At 42.0% G+C, this 17,201-nt stretch overlaps 1 protein-coding gene across 6 annotated transcripts in view; it reads left to right on the plus strand.

Annotated features, from left to right (window-relative positions):
* The window catches only part of EPHA4 (EPH receptor A4), a 142,796-nt gene that overhangs the window by 7,127 nt on the left and 118,468 nt on the right, over positions 1–17,201 (plus strand). For all 6 annotated transcript variants that reach the window (XM_077885327.1, XM_077885324.1, XM_077885322.1 and 3 more), the window contains exon 3: positions 401–1,064. In XM_077885327.1, the coding sequence (XP_077741453.1) occupies positions 401–1,064 (664 nt within the window). The remainder of the gene's footprint in view (positions 1–400; positions 1,065–17,201) is intronic.

The raw sequence follows: 17,201 nt of genomic DNA on the forward strand, positions 1-17,201 counted from the left end.
TAAATTTGAACTGTTGCCACTTGAAATTGTAGCTGTTGTAATAGGTGAATCTGAGGTTGTGAGACCACTACCAGCGACTGCTGGGAACTTACAAGCGGTAGATCTCCCCATGCTTCTGGATCTTAGGCAAAAGAATGAAACAACCACACACACACACAAAAAAAAAAAAAAAAACAAAAGAAAGAAAGAAAGAAAGAAAAACAAAACGAAAACCCCATCACATCCCCAATAAAATACCATCTTATCTCCCATAAGAGGTTTGTTGCTGAGGCTTGGTGTTCGGTAGCTTCCTTCCTCCTTGCAGCAAGAATCCTCAGTGTCCTGTGAGGGTAAAGTGGAACTGGCGAGTCACTGTGTGATGACACTCTGTAATCGACACGTTTCCTTTGGATCTTTGCAGTGGGAGGAAGTGAGTATCATGGATGAAAAAAACACACCAATCCGAACCTACCAAGTGTGCAACGTGATGGAACCCAGCCAGAATAACTGGCTCCGAACTGATTGGATCACCCGAGAAGGGGCGCAGAGGGTGTACATTGAAATCAAGTTCACATTGAGAGACTGCAACAGCCTTCCAGGTGTCATGGGCACTTGCAAGGAGACGTTCAACCTCTACTACTATGAATCAGACAACGACAAAGAGCGTTTTATCCGAGAGAGCCAGTTTGCCAAGATTGACACCATCGCTGCTGACGAGAGCTTCACCCAGGTGGACATTGGTGACAGGATCATGAAGCTGAACACCGAGATCCGGGATGTAGGGCCGTTGAGCAAAAAGGGGTTTTATCTGGCTTTTCAGGATGTGGGGGCTTGCATCGCCCTGGTGTCAGTCCGTGTGTTCTATAAGAAGTGTCCGCTCACCGTCCGCAATCTGGCCCAGTTTCCAGACACCATCACGGGGGCTGATACGTCTTCCCTGGTGGAGGTTCGAGGCTCCTGTGTCAACAACTCAGAAGAGAAGGATGTGCCAAAAATGTACTGTGGGGCAGATGGTGAATGGCTGGTACCCATTGGCAACTGCCTATGCAATGCTGGGCACGAAGAGCGAAATGGAGAATGCCAAGGTAAGGAGAGCCATATTGTACTTTTCATTAGGGCTTAGTGCACGTAATTAAATCAGAGATGAGACTAAATGGAGTAAAGCCAGTAATTAGCAGCCCCTGTGGGATGTGGTGGGACAGAGGGGTCTAATGAGTAAGTGCTATAGCTCCAGGTGGCAAGGCTAAGACGTTTCTAATACTGACAAAATAAATGATGCTGTGTAATCAGCAGAAGGCCAAACACATTTGCTAACAGGCACTCAGATCTGCACCGGCTCGATGTGCCCTCTGAAATGTAAATGCACAAGCTCAAGAAACAGACCTGATTGATCCTCTCTTGAAGAGGGCAGACACATTTTGCAACCATAGTTTTCCTGTCCGTGGACCTGGTAGAATGGCCAAGATGGTAAATCTCTCTTGTGCCATATATTATATCCATATAATATAATACGCGAATGGCTTCCGTGTGAAATCAGGATGGCATTCCTGCAGTTCCCGCCTGCTAGTTAAGATGGAGCTGTGTGGGGAAAGTACAGTGTTTCCTGCCTCCTGGGCCCGTGTAGACGCGGTCCAACGAAGTAGAGTGACAAAGTTTCAAGTGCATTCTGTTCCACGGAGCGCCCCTTGCTAGGCTCTGCGAGTGACATTAATCTTGATGAAAGACCTCTTGATTTCCCTGAGGAGGTGATAAAGAGATAGTGAGAGGCTTATTTGATCTGTGTGGTCACAGGCAATAGCGAAAATTGTGACCCATCTTGGTTATTGAGTGTTTGCAGAAATGTAGACTTTTATATCATGTGAATTACTACTTATCGTATTACTAAAGTGGTTTTTTATTTAATTTTTTTCTTCTTATATGGAGTTTAGCGTATGCGATTCTTTCTTCCCTTATTCCCCCTTTCTGGGGAGTTTGTAAAATCTTTTTCTCTATAGCAGCTTCGTTTCCGAGTAAGGGACGAGAGGAGTTCATGTTTATCTGGATTGCTGGTGCTGTGTGTGGATTAAGGCCTAGAGAAAATCAGTTATCCCAAGGTTTTTGTGTTTGCTTGGTGTTTATTTTTCGTGATTATCCATAGTCTGCCAATCTTATTACGGTGTGACTTGGGTCCCAACTAGAACAGATCTGATTCATCTTTTCTCGGGGTGATTGTTGAGCTGTAGACTGATTGCCACATGGTTCATCTGATTTGGTGATTAAAGACCCCAAAATAACTGACTGCCAAACAATTTGTCTGGCATTTCAACCATCTTAATGACAGGGCAGGATTAACTATGGGACAATCCACTGGAAATCAACAGTGAATGACCTGAAGAAAGTTGCATTTTTGGTCATTTGATGTTATAAGTTATGCATTCTTTCCTTTTTATAATTTATATTGTTTTATTGAAGTGGTGTTCTTGATTTGCTAGTAGTTTCCGGGAATGGATAATAATTGGAATGTCGTGATTTCATTACAAATAAAATAATAAAAGCTGGGTGCCTCTCTTGTGACTCAGAAAAGGTGAACTTGTAAATTTGAAAATTGTAAAGCTGGAATTTAAAGGTGTTTGTTGTTGTTGTTTTTGCAAAGATTGATTTCTTGATCGTCGTGTTAGCTCTTGACTTAGCAACTACTAGATAAGCTGTACCAAACTGAAATCCCAAATTGTATCCTGGGATTAGTGCTAGAACATACGCGAGTGCATCGTTATTGGCACCTAAATTGCAACCATCATAGCAGGAACAGTGACATGAGCAGGGCAATGACACTGCATCACATTTTAGGGTAAATTATTCTGCCTTTTTGATTTTTGCAAGAGAGGACTTGCATGTCTTCACATGTCAAGATTCTTATATATATATATATATATATATTTTTTTTTTTTTTAAAAAAAGGAGAAGAAGAAGAAGAACACCATTGTCTTCCATTTCTGCTCTGGCATGAGTGCATCTCTCTGTCTAATGTCATGGATTTTCAATTGTTTCAGAGCCCAGGAGCTCATACATGGTTACACGGTGAAACTCGTTGCCATTTTTACAACCCAAATTAGAAAAAGAAGAGAAAAAAATGGAGGAGGAGTGAATATAAAGCCAATTGAACATTTTAGGGGTTTGCCTTATGGACATAATCTTGGGAATCCAGGTAATCATGTGCTTCATGGGAGGGGGTGCGGCTCCCCGTTTTAGGCTCAGTCCGTTTCTGAGCAGACTATTCCTAACACAAGGCCAGATATTTAACGGAGGGAGAGGTTGATTAGAGACGATTTTTGAGAATCTTCCTTATTCTCATTCTGGCTACCTGGGTATTTTCTTTGCTGTTCCTAAAATGATCAACAACTTCAAGAAGACATTTCTTGAACAAAATCATCTTGCGCTTTGTTTATTTGTTTGTTCATATTACTACCAGGTAGGAGTGCGCTGATTAATTTAGGGAGGAAGGAAAAACTTGAACGGCAAGATTCTTCAACTCCAAACCTAAGGGAGACTTTTTAAGGATGAGTCAAGAAAAAAATAAACAAATAAAAAATAAAGATGAGTCAAGGCCATAAAAACCTTAGGAGTAATAAAAATGGTCATCTCCGTCCTTGACGTCATTCCTGGGAAGCACCCAGGTAGAGCTGAAAGGACACTGAGATGGAGACATGTGTTCCAATGTGTTCACACAACTGTATGACCTTGAGCGTGTTTTTTTTTTTTTTTTTTTTAAGATTTTATTTTTTTATTCATGGGAGACATAGAGACAGAGAGAGACAGAGACAGGCAGAGGGAGGAGCAGGCTCCATTCAGGAAGCCGGGTGTGGGACTCGATCCTGGGGCTCCGGGATCACACTTTTGAGTGAAAGACAGACACTAAACCACTGAGCCACCCAGGCGTCCCCTTCAGCATGTTTCTTAACCCCTTTGAGCTTTGGTTTCTTCATCTGTAAAATGGGTTGAAAATAATTGCACTTTGCTTACAGTATTGGACTTGGTCATGTAAGGTTAGTAAACCTTTTAGATCCCAACGCCTTAAACCGACGTTGATGCTAGTTCTTTCCATGTAGTTCGTTGACTACTGCGCTCTTCCCACCGCCTCAGCTGTGGACTTTTAAGGGTGTTTGAACTGAAAGAGCGAAAGAGTTCATTTCCCAGCCCGTCTCGGAAGTCAAGGCTAAAGATAGGAAGGAAGCCTTGCCCTTGCCCTAACAAAGAGCAACGTCTGTTTTCACACTTCATGTTGAAAAATGATATTTGGAGAGTGTCATTTTTATTTCTCCCCTGTTGGAAAGAGAACTTTCCTTTGAGTGAGAGAAAAGTGGTTTGGGGGCGGGCCAAGAGAGACTCGGGTGCAAAGAGTGCTTCAGAAGGGATGTAAAGGGGAACTGGCAAGTCTTCAGAACCGTGGCAGCAGGTTCCTCCCCAATTGTCTTTTCAGTGGACCTACTGTTGCAGGCTGAATGGAACAGGTGAAAGGTCACCCACTTCCTCATCCATCTTCCTTAGGGTCTGCGAGGTCAGAGTGAAGATGGATTAAGATCTTACACATTTGACAAAGGATCCTTGGGCAAAAGTGGCCCCGGGTGGGTGGGGGCCTGGGCTGTGCTGTTGTTTGAATCTAACCCTCATCATCTGCCCGCGTCCTCAAGGGACCTCGGAGACAGAGCTACACTTCCTCTTCCAAGCCGTACACGCTCCTGCTCAGGGAGGCCAAGGGTGGGAGCTACGGCGGGGGAGTCACGGGTGAGGGCTGGGTGAGGGCTGGGTGGTGGCGGGCTGGCCTCTGAAGCAGCCGCTAGTTCCTTCTGCTCTCGAAAAACATTTTCTGAAATGACTTGGCCCCAAAGCAGGGTCCCAAAGAGCAGTGGTAGCCACTCATCTGGCTTCCCAGGGGAACCAGGGCTGGCGGGCCTGGGCGGCCGTGAGCACTTGCCTGGGGACCGGCCGCAGAGGATGCGTCACTGCCCTGGTGAGCCCGGTGACCAGGTCTCCTCCGACTGTTGGAAGAAACCGAAAACACACCTCAGGCACCCTCCTGCCTCCCCACACATGTGTGTCCCCCGGTGAGGAAACAAACGGCCCAGATATCTTACAGGGCTGTTTTCATGGCTTTGAAAATATTAAACAGACAAAGAGAGGAGAAAGATTCTTTATTAAGATATTTTCTGCCTAATTAAAAAGCTGAGAAATGAAAGGAAAGTCACAGATTTACTCTTTGTGAAATATTAGTAAGCACTGTTTTAGGGAGTGCATATAAAAATGATACGAATAGGGACACCTGGGGGGTGCTCAGTGGTTGAGTGTCTGCCTTTGGCTCAGGTCGTGATCCCGGGGTCCCGGGATCGAGTCCCACATCAGGCCTCCTGCAGGGAGCCTGCTTCTCCCTCTGCCTGGGTCTCTGCCTCTCTCTCTCTCTATGTGTCTCATGAATACATAAATAAAATCTTGAAAAAAAAAGCTCTTATGAGAAAGAACAAAATAGACATGTTTAGATGGCCATAACAGAAATGTTGGGCGGCCCCGGTGGCTTAGCGGTTTAGCACCCCTTCGGCCCAGGGCCTGATCCTGGAGTTACGGGATCGAGTCCTACATCGGGCTCCCTGCATGGAGCCTGCTTCTCCCTCTGCCCGTGTCTCTGCCTCTCTCTCTCTCTCTCCCTCTCTCTGTGTGTGTCTCTCATGAATAAATAAATGAAAAAGAAAAGAAAAATTTCAGATTGGTGCTCTGAAAAGACGGAGAGAGTTTATGTTTAAACAACAACAACAAAAAACAGAAAGAAATGACTTTGTTTACCCACCCAGTGGAGTGGGAAAGACCTTAGGAGAAAGGCAGTGGAGAGGAAGCATGGAAAATAAAGTCCCGAGAGATGCTGCTTCATATCCTTTCCACCTTTGGAATTTTTCTTCTACCTTTGAATCATGTCTTTAAGACTCAGTTGCTTGAATCATGTGGCTGCTTTTATCTCCAGCTTTGAAGCCTGGCTGTGATCCCTGAAAGACACACTTCTTTATATACAAGAAGAGCAGGGTTTAATTATTGTGCTTTTTCTGTTATACTTTTTTTTTTTCTTTTCCCCCTTCTGCGTGTGACCCGGGTGCTTGTGCACCCGTGGATCGTGGAGCCGTCTCTATTTGGGGCGCACAGAGCGTCACGCAGGGAGGAGCTCAGTTAGGGACTTCAGAATACGGTATTTAAGATGTGATGACTTATTTTAGTCTGGAATTCCTCATACCTTTCAAAAATGAATGAAGACCTCATTATTCTGTTAAGACTTGCGTCTTTGGAAAAAATAAAACCGAGGCCTTGGCTTTTCCTTACTATGCTAAGTGGAAGTGGTCACGAAACAAGTTTGACTTTCCTATCATTGAACTTGACTTACTTAAGGTTTACTTTGTTGTTGGTTTAATTGATGAATTTAACTTTATCAATTAAAGTTAATTGATGAATTTAACTTGAATTGATGAATTTAACTTTACCAAAGAATAGCGTGCTTCGAATTCTTCAAATTTTTATGCGTTACCACTCTTTATAATGTTGGCAGGCCACCCAGATATTATCTCTATACACATGTGTTTTAGAAATGAACTTTTTCAAAGTTCAATTTTAACACTGAAAGAAATCGAATCATCCTCTTAATTATCATCTTGTTTTTATGACGCTTGACTATTTATCATGGCCGTCATTCCATATTAAAGGATATTGCTTTTCTTCATTCACCCTTTGTAGCTACTAATATTCTATAGTATCAATATCTCTTACTCTACATAATTTTTTTCCCTCAGTGGTAGATATTTAGCTTTCTTAGTTTTTCCCAGCATTATTTGTAAACGAACACTTTAATTCACAAATCAAACAGGTACGATTTTGTTTAAAAATTGAACAATCCGCCTTGCTTTGTTATTTTTCTGGCTTTATGTTGGACGAGCGAACTTAGTCAACTTTCTTATCATGACTATGTAAGTCAAGAAGCCCAGTGCGGTATAACCGGACAGGTAACACTAGGGATGATTACAGAGCACAGTGGGGTCTCATTAAATGTTCATTGAATGAATGAATAAATAAATGTATAAGGAACTGTGGCCTCTTTCATATTAAACATTTAGTTGGTGGAGTAAGGTCTCACAGAGTCAAGATGACATATCCAAATCTTTGCATGTGACTAACGTATTAATGAGGTCCTTGTTTATAATTCTTACTTCTGTTGGAGCTTGACTCTTTTCACCATGTTCCTGAATCATCTCAATGCCTGAACTTCCACCAGTCTCTGCAGTGCATGGGTCAACTATGCAGTGTGTAGCATAAAATGGCTAAGACCTGTTTTTGGAGTTCGAGACCTGTGTTTAATCTCCATGTGCGCGACTCAACCAGTCATGTGATCACGGACACTAACTGAAGCTCGAGTTCGTATTTGCAGATTGGTGGCGATCGTATGTTATCATGTATGATACACACACGGGAGCACGTCTGCATGGGGAAAAGGGTTTCGCACAGCGTCTGGCATCATCAGGCACTTAGTAAGTGGAAGCTGTTATTGTTAATTATATTTTTGTGAGGTAGAAATATGTGGACAGTATGGGTTATTTGACCAGTGTCTGTCCAACCGTGAAACCAGTTCATTTAGGTTCCAGAGTAGAGGTATTTTTTGTTTTTGTTTGGAGGCCGGGGGGCAATGATGTTACATAAGCAGGGGTAGGAGATGGTGTGAAATGGCTGATAGGCGTTGATTAGATCATCTGCTCCCCATGTCCCAGGGCAGAGGTTCTCGAAGTGTGTTCTGGCTGGATTCCCCAAGACCCTTTCTGGCGGTCTGCAAGGTCAAGCCTTTTCTTAATTAGTCACTAAGCTATCATTTGCCTACCACCCCTTCTTTTCACAACTGGAGTTTTCTAGAGGCTTCTTGATGTGCGGTATCTCATCAAACTGAATGTAGTAGCAAATCGGAGAATCCAGCTGTCCTCTATCAAAACAGACATGAAAGATGTGCCAAAAAAAAAAAAAAAAAAAGTAAAACAGTGCCATTCTTATAACTAACGTATTTTGGGGACATATAGTTATTTTTTCATTAACATGTTATTTGTGTAAGCATGTGATGGGCAACCACTGATTTTTAAAATCGGTGTCTTAATAAGTCGTTACTTTTAAAATGTCTCAATTTCCATTCCTAATGGTAAATATTGACAGCTTTAAGGCAGAGAAACAAAAGCGTCTTGGCATCCTCAGTGTTTTTAAAAGGGTAAAGGGGTCGCGAGACCATCAGCGTTTTAAGTTTCTCTGGCGGGCAGGTAGGGGGCCCTTCTGTTAAAAATTAGAATGAGATCAGGAGACTTTTGACAACTTTCGGAATCTGGGAGATGAAGGTAGCTTAGAAGAATGGCCTCTTCTTTATCCGACCCTTTAGATGTTTCTATAAACTGAGACGGCAATTTGTAGCTTTTAGCCTTTTAAAAGCTGTCTATCTGTGTCCAGGAAGGTGGCTTGGCGCTCCTCGGTTTTATTGTCCTTGGGAGACGGCATAATTAAGGAGGTCTCAGCTGTCCCCTGGACCCTGAGAGACTGTATCTTTTTCACTTGGGGCACAAACCCTTTCTCCTTGTGTGCCTTACAGCTGGTACCCCTGAGCTGTTGCTTTTGGGGAGGAGAGCAGGTGAGGTCACTCCCTTCCCTGATCCGAAGGGTAATTAATAGTCCCTTGACTAAATGGACATTCTATGAATATTCAGGGTCTGTTTCGGCGTCTCGGGGAACAATCCTGTCGGAACCGCTTACAAGTCCCTTTGGAGGCTCCGAGCGTTTTCTGGGTGAATGCGGGTCGTCAGCTGTCTGCCTCGGGTTGCATTTCCAGGCCGCGGAGCCCTCATTTGCATACTCTGTATGCGCCCTCATGCAAAACAGCACACCCATTTCCCCCTCGCACAAAGGCAGCGAAGGCTTCCTTTGGCAACTCCAGCCAAAATCTCCTTCTGTTTATGCAGAACCCAGTGATTTAGACACCATGCAAATTAATTCGGTTTTGATTTGAATGCTTCCAGAGATCGGGGGCGGCGGGGCAAAGAGTGGCCTGTTTGCCCTGGGCTCTTTTTGTGCCACCCCCACCCCCACCCCCGAGTGGCTGGTTGTCACTCCCGGGCCCCCTTTGCCCCTTGCAAAACAACCCAAGCTCCTGCTGCTCATTTTATTTTGACCTTTGGAAAGTAACCTAGTTTTGGTGACTCCTTTGGCTGGTCTGTTTAGTGACAGCTTCAGCTGGAATCTTGCAGCTCTTTCTGAGTAGGAGGAGATGGCACTATTCAGATTATGCGAGGAATGTTTAGAAGTATCCCCACAAAGGGCTTGAAAAAAATCGGAAAGTAAAAAGATAAAATTCTTTGAAAAGGAATTGTCAGACCTCAGGAAGTTCTGAAAATAGGCTTCAGGTCACTAGTGCTGGAATCCATTCATTCCTTCAACAAATAGATACTGAAGGCATATAGCTTAAGATCGCCGTTGGTATTTTCATCTGTTGCTACATGGATGAACCAGTACATCAGTCTTTGTACCTAGACTCACAATTAAAAGCGCTTATCTTCGCGTGTGTCCCAGATAACCTTCTTTAAAAGGCGTGTTGACTATAATTCTGCTCCTTATTCCGTTATGTGCATTCACTTTGGGTCGAACTGTCTTCCCATCCCACCCAGAGTCTCCAGATTGACTTAACCTTTGCTTTCTTCCCCTAGAATATGGAAACGCAAGCACACTGCATGTGTGACCCAACAGACCTCCCTCTGCTAGGCAACGGCAGTGTCTTCAGAAGGGCCATGATCATATGCATTCTATAAAGTAGAAGAAGAGGCCTTGGCATGAAATGTTTTTGAAGTTCAATTAGTTTTGAGTTCAGGCTAATTTCACAGGGCAGAAAACGGGCATAGCCGGACTTTGCCGCGTAATTAAGTGGAGGCAGGGTCAGCTAAAACAACATCGAAATGTGGAAGAGCTTTGGTTCAGCTCCACATGGTCTGACAAAGTTTGATGATGCTGTTCAAAGTCCATTTGGGATGGATTATTAGGGATTAAAGAACAGCAGAAGGCTCTGTACTTGGTGTGTTCTCTGGTGTCATTAGTGGATGAGAAAATTCAGCTGCTTATCTGGCTCTTGTTTCTAAGGATGGATTTAAACAGACCCACACTACTCAAAGGTGATCTTAGTAACCTCTTCTTAATAAGTTACAGATCTCAAATTGCTCAAAATCCTTAAAATACCATTTGAAGTAAGTTGATTGATAATTATCATTTCCCCTACGTGTACAGATATTTTCCGCAGCAGTACAAAGCTAAAGTACAGTTTCTTAATTACCCAGATAATCCTGTTTGCTTGTATTTTTAAACTATGAAGTGCTGGGTAATTATTCAATTCTTAATAGAAGGCAAATGGCAATGTAAACAATAATTAGGATGTTAGACAGACTAATGCGCTTCAAAGCAAATTGGATTTTTTTCATACTGTTCAGCATGATGTCCCATAAAGCCAACAATTTAGAAGCAAGGCAGGAAAGGTTCCATTTTGTTCATATTTTATGGCGGTATCTCTTCATGGCTTGTCTCTGTGAATAGCAGTTTGCCCCGATGAAGCTGGAGGTGCCCACGCCAAATGTTTCCGTAACAATCGCTTCCCTGCTGCTTGACATTTGGCTGTGTTCTCCTGGGTCTCCAGATTGGTCCTTTGTCTGCTTCAGATCCCAGGGGTCAGAGGTTAACAGAATACTGATTTACTCCCATCACTCCATGGCAGGTAAATATGGGCCAACCTCGTGATGGGTTAAGACACAGCTCGGTGAGGAATGCAGTTCTCATGGGCTTTTGTCCTTACAGTCCCTGATTTAAGACGCCACGTTTCCCAGTTGCCATCTTCCACCTCGGATCCTTCGTTAGGAGCACGGCTGCCTCTTCTTTTTGTATGGCCTTGTCCCGTTACTAACCATTCGTGACTCCCGGGCCATCCCCAGGAATACACGGCCCGAAATCTGTGAGCAGGTCATGGCTTTGGCTGCATTGATTTTGCAAACTCAGTATGGTAATACTTTGCCATCGTTGCGCACTCCACTCTGTCTTCTTGTTTTATCTGCAACTGTATGTTTCATCGATGAAATAATAAACTGATGACAAAGGCCGCAAAGATATTTTCGTATTGGTGCTGTTGCTCTCCCTGCTTTTCCCTTGTCTGGTCTTCATGGTGTGTTGCCAGTGAGAGGTGTGATTAAACGAATAATCGATTTTATTTTCCATTTTTATCACTTACGGAGATGTCCAAGCATTCATCAGGATCGGTCTTATTAATGTTTTACATCAGTTTAGTTACTTCAATCTCAATTTTTTGCTCCCCGGGGGTTAATGCAGGCCGTCTCATAGACTACTTCCTAACTGGCTATGATGCACACAGAGGCTTTTGAAGTTTAACGTAGGTTTCAAACTTTCAAACTTCTTGCTACTATCAATTAATTTTAGGTCCCCTTTCTGTATATGAGCTATCCCATTTCTAATTGGCCGGCCTCCTTCACGTTGCACTGTGAACTTGATGCTTGGGTTTCATTTGTTTTCAGTTCTAAGTGTTTGAAAAAGACATCTCCACTTTGAAAACAGTTTCCTTTTGAAGTGTCCAGCTTGGCAATGACTGCAGCAGCCCCCAGGCAAATTAGCATGTTAAAAGAGTGGATCAATACCTTTCTGGCCCCTCCATCCTTCTTACCCCCTTCCAAGGGGGAAGAGTTTTGAAGAACCCTAGGAGGCCCTTGACAGACATGCCAGGAGATTTCAAGAGGATTGTTCATTGCCGAGTTGGGAACATTGACAGTTTGATCTAGTGCCCAGACTGCGTCTTCGCTGGTCATTTGAAAACGGATGCGGGAGGAATTGACAGCTTCAGGAAAGCTGTAGCAGTTCATGTAATTATGGAGAGGATTAGAAGAAAAGTGTTGGGAGAAATAAGAGATCAATATAAGGGCATCAGTTGATTGAACTCACTTTTTTAGCTGTTAGAGCACTCCACGTTTTGTAACGTTTAGCCTGTGTGCAGAGGGGTATTTTATAGGTTGGGGTTTTTGTTTTAAAGGTAGTGCAAATCTATGCATAGAAAATAAAAAACCAAATCAGTCACTGAATTTTGAGAGTGGATTTGTAGGTAATTAGCAGTATAATGCTTCCAGTACTTAAGATGCAAAGGTGGCTAATTAATTAATGTGAGAAATTGAGATTCCATTACTCTTGTTTTCTAAGGAGGTGCTAACAAAAGAAGTGCAGCCGGAAGTAATACTTGAGTGTTCAGGCTTCTGTTTGAAACATTTTCTTTAGGAACTACCTTTCTATATTCTGGATTTTTTTGTTTTTCATTTTTAATTAATTAATTAATTAGAACACACAGTGTTTTATTAGTTTCAGGTTTACGATATAGTAATTCAGCAGTTCTGTATCCAGAGGTTTTTTTGTTTGCTTGTTTTTGTTTTTGTTTTGTTGTTGTTGTTGTTGTTATCCTAGAGTTTTAAATTAATGCTAATGCAAGACTCCAGTAAACCAATATAAATGTGCAGAGGACTTATATGAAAGAAATCCATGTTGATGGAAAAATGAGAATGTTAATCTTTGCATAGGTGAAAAGAAGTATTTCCAAAAAGGTTTGAAACACGCCACCAGAAGGTCTCAAATAGTCTTACATTTGAGAAGTTCTCCTCCATAGAGCAAAAATGGCTATTGGACTTAGCTAAAATAAACCAAGTACATAATTTATTCTAATCTTTATGATAGACTCTGGGATCCTCATTCACAAAACATTGTCGCTATAACAATTTCAGCAATTTTTAAATGGGTGCTTGATACGGTAAGAATCCTGCACTGTGGCTTCAGCAGTTGTACTGAGATGGCTTTAGAGAAGTTCATTGTTAGATCTTTCCTTTTCTTCCAGGGAAATATACAATCATTTCTTGAAAGTCTGATCTTATAAATGTCACAACTGTTATCGCAAACTGTTATCTATTTAAAAAATAGATATCCTAAAAAGAACCCCTCCCTGAAGAAAGGAATGTTGACTTCTATTACAGTTAATGACCGAAAGACACAAACTTATTGAGTTTTTCCAATATTTTCCATTAGATCTTCTAGCTGGTTATCACTGATCTACAGGACAGCTATTGATTTTTGTATGTTTATCTTGCATCCAATCTTTTTATTGAACTGCCTTGTGAATGCTAATAGGTTTTCAGTTAATTCTCCAGAGTTTTCTAGAGAACTAGTAGTTTTGACTGCATGCAATTATATATATATATTTTTTTTTTTTTTTTTTCCCCTTCTTTCTAAAAATTAGACCTCTTACTTTTGATTCCCATTTTACCGCTGGTCAGAATTTTCAGACCAGTAATAAAAGCTAGTATAGGATTGTGAACATCTTTATTTTATGCACGATTTTAGTGAGCCTAGTTTAAGCATGCTCTGAGATACTATTTTTTTAATATCACATTTCCAATTCCTATACATTTCTCGGAAAGAAGGAATTGTAAATTCTGTTAAATTACTTCAAGTATCGCTTTTAGGTATGTGATCTTTTGGACTTGTTGTGTTTATAATATTAAATATGTTAGATTTTTCTGAAGAAGGTCCAGAAGTTTTCTTTGCATTTGTGGGGGGAAAAAACTCTATAAGGTTACAGTAAAGTTTGTTAGTTTCTTGAATTCTATTTTTTTTTTACTTTGAAAGTGATGTATAAGAGCCAAAGCTTTGGAATAAAACTTTAATTTTAATCTCAGCTTTATCACTTACTTTAATACTTTAGTTTTCTCCTCTGTCATATAGGAAAAATGATACCTACCCCCTGAATAAACTTAGAATCAAATATTGTACATAATGTACCTAACAATGTATGTAAGTTTTACTTGGGAAGTGGCATCTACTTAGTGGTCAGTAAAATGTGCAAATTGTTATCATTATTTTATCTTGAATCTTTAAAAATTACTCAACTGATATTAGCCTCTATATTCTCTTTCTCTGTTTTTCGTTCTTGCTTTCCAACTATATGTCTTACTCTCCTCTCTGATCCTGTTCTTAGCAGGTTTTGGTGTTACAGTCAGTTCATAAAATTAATTCGGATAGTTTTTCATTTTTAATTAACATCGTGGAAAGTTAATGTGCAAGGAGAACTAGCTTTTCTCTGCAGGATTGAAGGATTTCACCATTAAAACTGGCCCTGAACTGTGCACTTATGATCTGGGCACTTTTCTGTATATTTGCTAGAATTCCCGAAAAAGTGCAAAAACCTCATAAAGGAAGTTGGCTCTGGCACTTTGTTCGGTTGTTTTTCAAATCACACAAGTGGCTTTTCAACCCTTAACAGAGTAGACGGTGCTCTTTGACTTTGATTTGGGCCTTTCCCAGCCTCTGCTGACTTTAGGGACAAAGCAAAGATGTCACATTGCTCTTGTCCATGATTCCGTTATTGAGATTTTGTATTAGTCGTGCAGATCTTAAACATAGAAGGTGAAGGTAATGGGATCCTTGGGCCTGGAGTTAGTGCATTGGTGTGGCTGAGCTACTCATTAATCAGGAGCCTGGTTGTTAATGAGAATCTAGTTGAGGAAATATTTAATATCCCATTAGGGAAAGCAGCATTTCACTGCGGGTGAGTGTGCATGCAGTCCTTCTGAGCTGTGGGGCTTTACTCTCCTTTTTTATTGAGGGAGAAAGACAGAACATGAAACGACAGATCCACTGTTAATAGAAACATCTGGTGCTCCTTAGAGCCACAACTCTGACATAATAATTTGTAAATATTTTATGTTGGTTTTGAGGAATGGCAAATTTCAGTTTCCATGTAACCAAACAGACAGATTATTTTGTAGGCTACCGCAGGCAGAACAAAGACTGGAGGGCAGATATCGCCTCAGTATAAGGACAGACTGCCTAGTACTTTGAACAAGGCAAGGATGGATTGTGATGCCCTGGGAGGCAATGAGCTCTGCATGGTTCGGACATGTTCCTACTGGCTGGATGGCCCCAGGGCATCTAACAAGTTAGAGGTTGGAGACCTTGTGTTCCTCCAAAGGGGGACACGAGTGTCCTCCTGGGCAGGATGATTCTTCCTCCATTATCCACCAGGCACTGCAGATCTGTCCTGTGCGCGCTGTGCAGACATGTTACAAAGCATCCAGTATCCTGAGCCAGTGGTAGCCCCTGGTCCCTGAACCAAACCTCCTTTCGCATCTGCAAGTCAAGTATCCGGAGTGTGAATACTCCCCTCAGTTGTAGACTTCTAGACTAGACTGTGAGACTCCTTACCACTCTGAGGATTCTAAGATGGGAGGGCATTTGATATCCTGCTTTAACTATTTCCCGTAGGGCTGGTAACCTCGGTCTAGGATCTTGTAGCAGAGAGATGGAAAAGTGCTTCAAAGAATACTTGCTTTCAATCTCTCTGATGTTATTTTTCTTAAACCTACAACTGAACACCATGGAATCTGAAAATCAGCACCCTGTTTCCCCAATAGACACCTATTTAAAGAGATGGGGAGTGTATTTTAGAAGAAGTTACTAACATTTTATAAAAGCAGCTGTAACGATGACCACCAACCAAGTGCTCTACTGGCTTTTTAATTTGTGTAGTCCCCAAACAGCTTTCTCAGGTGGTGTGTTACTCTTATCATCCCCCTTTTACAGTTGGGGAAGTTGAGGCATGGAGGGGTGCCTAAGGTCATGTAGACTCCCCAAGACGATTCGGAACCTGATAAACTGGCTCCAGCCTCCACGCCTGCCGCCTCTATACCATATTTTCCCAGGGTAAGAACTGTTAGAAAGGAAACTCTCTCCACGTTAACAATACGGGATCACCTTCTATCCTTACAAGAAGAATATTTAAAATGCCGGAGGTATAGACTTATGTAAACAGTGCCCTGTGTTTACTCCCAAGATTTGTCAAATATCCATCTGCCAATGGGTGGCCTTTGGTGTTATTTCGAGTGGCCTTGCAAAGAGCACATTGTGACTTTGCAATCATTAAGGCTGAAGACCTTGTCCTAGAGTGTGTTGTGGAGCAAATTATTCTTATGTTGACTTGGCATCACAGCAGAAAGGAAGGTTACAGACAGGACCCAGGTTTACTTAAGACAGAGCATCATCTTGTCTTAACAGGAGGACAGCCTCAGCAAATGAGAACTTTTTGATTTCTCATATGCTGTATTATAAATCCAGGGAGATGTAGAAGGAAAATCAATCTGAAAAGGAGGGTGGACTTTTAATTATCTAAATGTTGGGCATGTGCATTTAAGCTGATTCAGGTAGAGTATTTACTTGCAAATGTGTGCAGAAAAAAAATGGCTGTGAAACCATTTGGAAGGTAATACATTTCTATAATAAGGGGGAAAAGAGAAAATGGGCAAGCAATTGTAAATGGTGGTGCAGTAGTTTCCCCTCCACCTTATTTTGGATACAGTCCAAGACCCCTCATGAATACCTGAAACCCTCAAATAGGACCAAATCCTATATATGCTATCTTTTGTCCTCTACATACCTCCCTATGATAAAGTTGAATTTATAAATTAGGCTCAGTAAGAGAGTAATCACATAACTAATAATAGGACAGTTATTGCAATGAACTGTAGTAAAAGTTATGGGAATGTGGTCTGTCATTCAAAAGTCTTTGTTTTGTTTTTGAGATTTTATTTATTCATGAGAGACACAGAAACATAGGCAGAGGGTGAAGCAGGCTCCCTCTGGGGAGTCTGATGAGGGACTCGACTCCCCAGAGCCCCGGGATCATGACCTGAGCCAAAGGCAGGTGCTCAACCTCTGAGCCACCCAGGTACCCCGGTCACTCAAAAATCTGAATGTGCTGTACTCAACCTTCTTGTGATGATGTGAGTTGATGATGTGATGAGGTGAGGTGAGGGGAATGAGGTAGACATTGTGATATGTCCATAGGCTGCTCTTGACCATCTGGCAACAGTCGGAAGGGAGATCATCTGCTTCTGGACTGGGGTTGAGTGTGGGGAACTGAGCCTGCAGAAAGTGAACCCCTGGATAAGGGGGACTGCCCTAAATGTCAGCTCCTTTAGCCTGCACTCAGCTCCCCCACTGGGGTGCTATCTTGTCCCCTCCATGGAAATGGCTCACCTTGCAGCACCTAAAAAACAGTTCCATCCAAATTGTTTTTTAAGTCACAAATATTCTTTTCTTTTCTTTTCTTTTCTTTTCTT

The sequence above is a fragment of the Canis aureus genome, chromosome 36 (genome assembly GCF_053574225.1).
Source record: "Canis aureus isolate CA01 chromosome 36, VMU_Caureus_v.1.0, whole genome shotgun sequence".
In the NCBI taxonomy this organism is placed as follows: domain Eukaryota; kingdom Metazoa; phylum Chordata; class Mammalia; order Carnivora; family Canidae; genus Canis; species Canis aureus.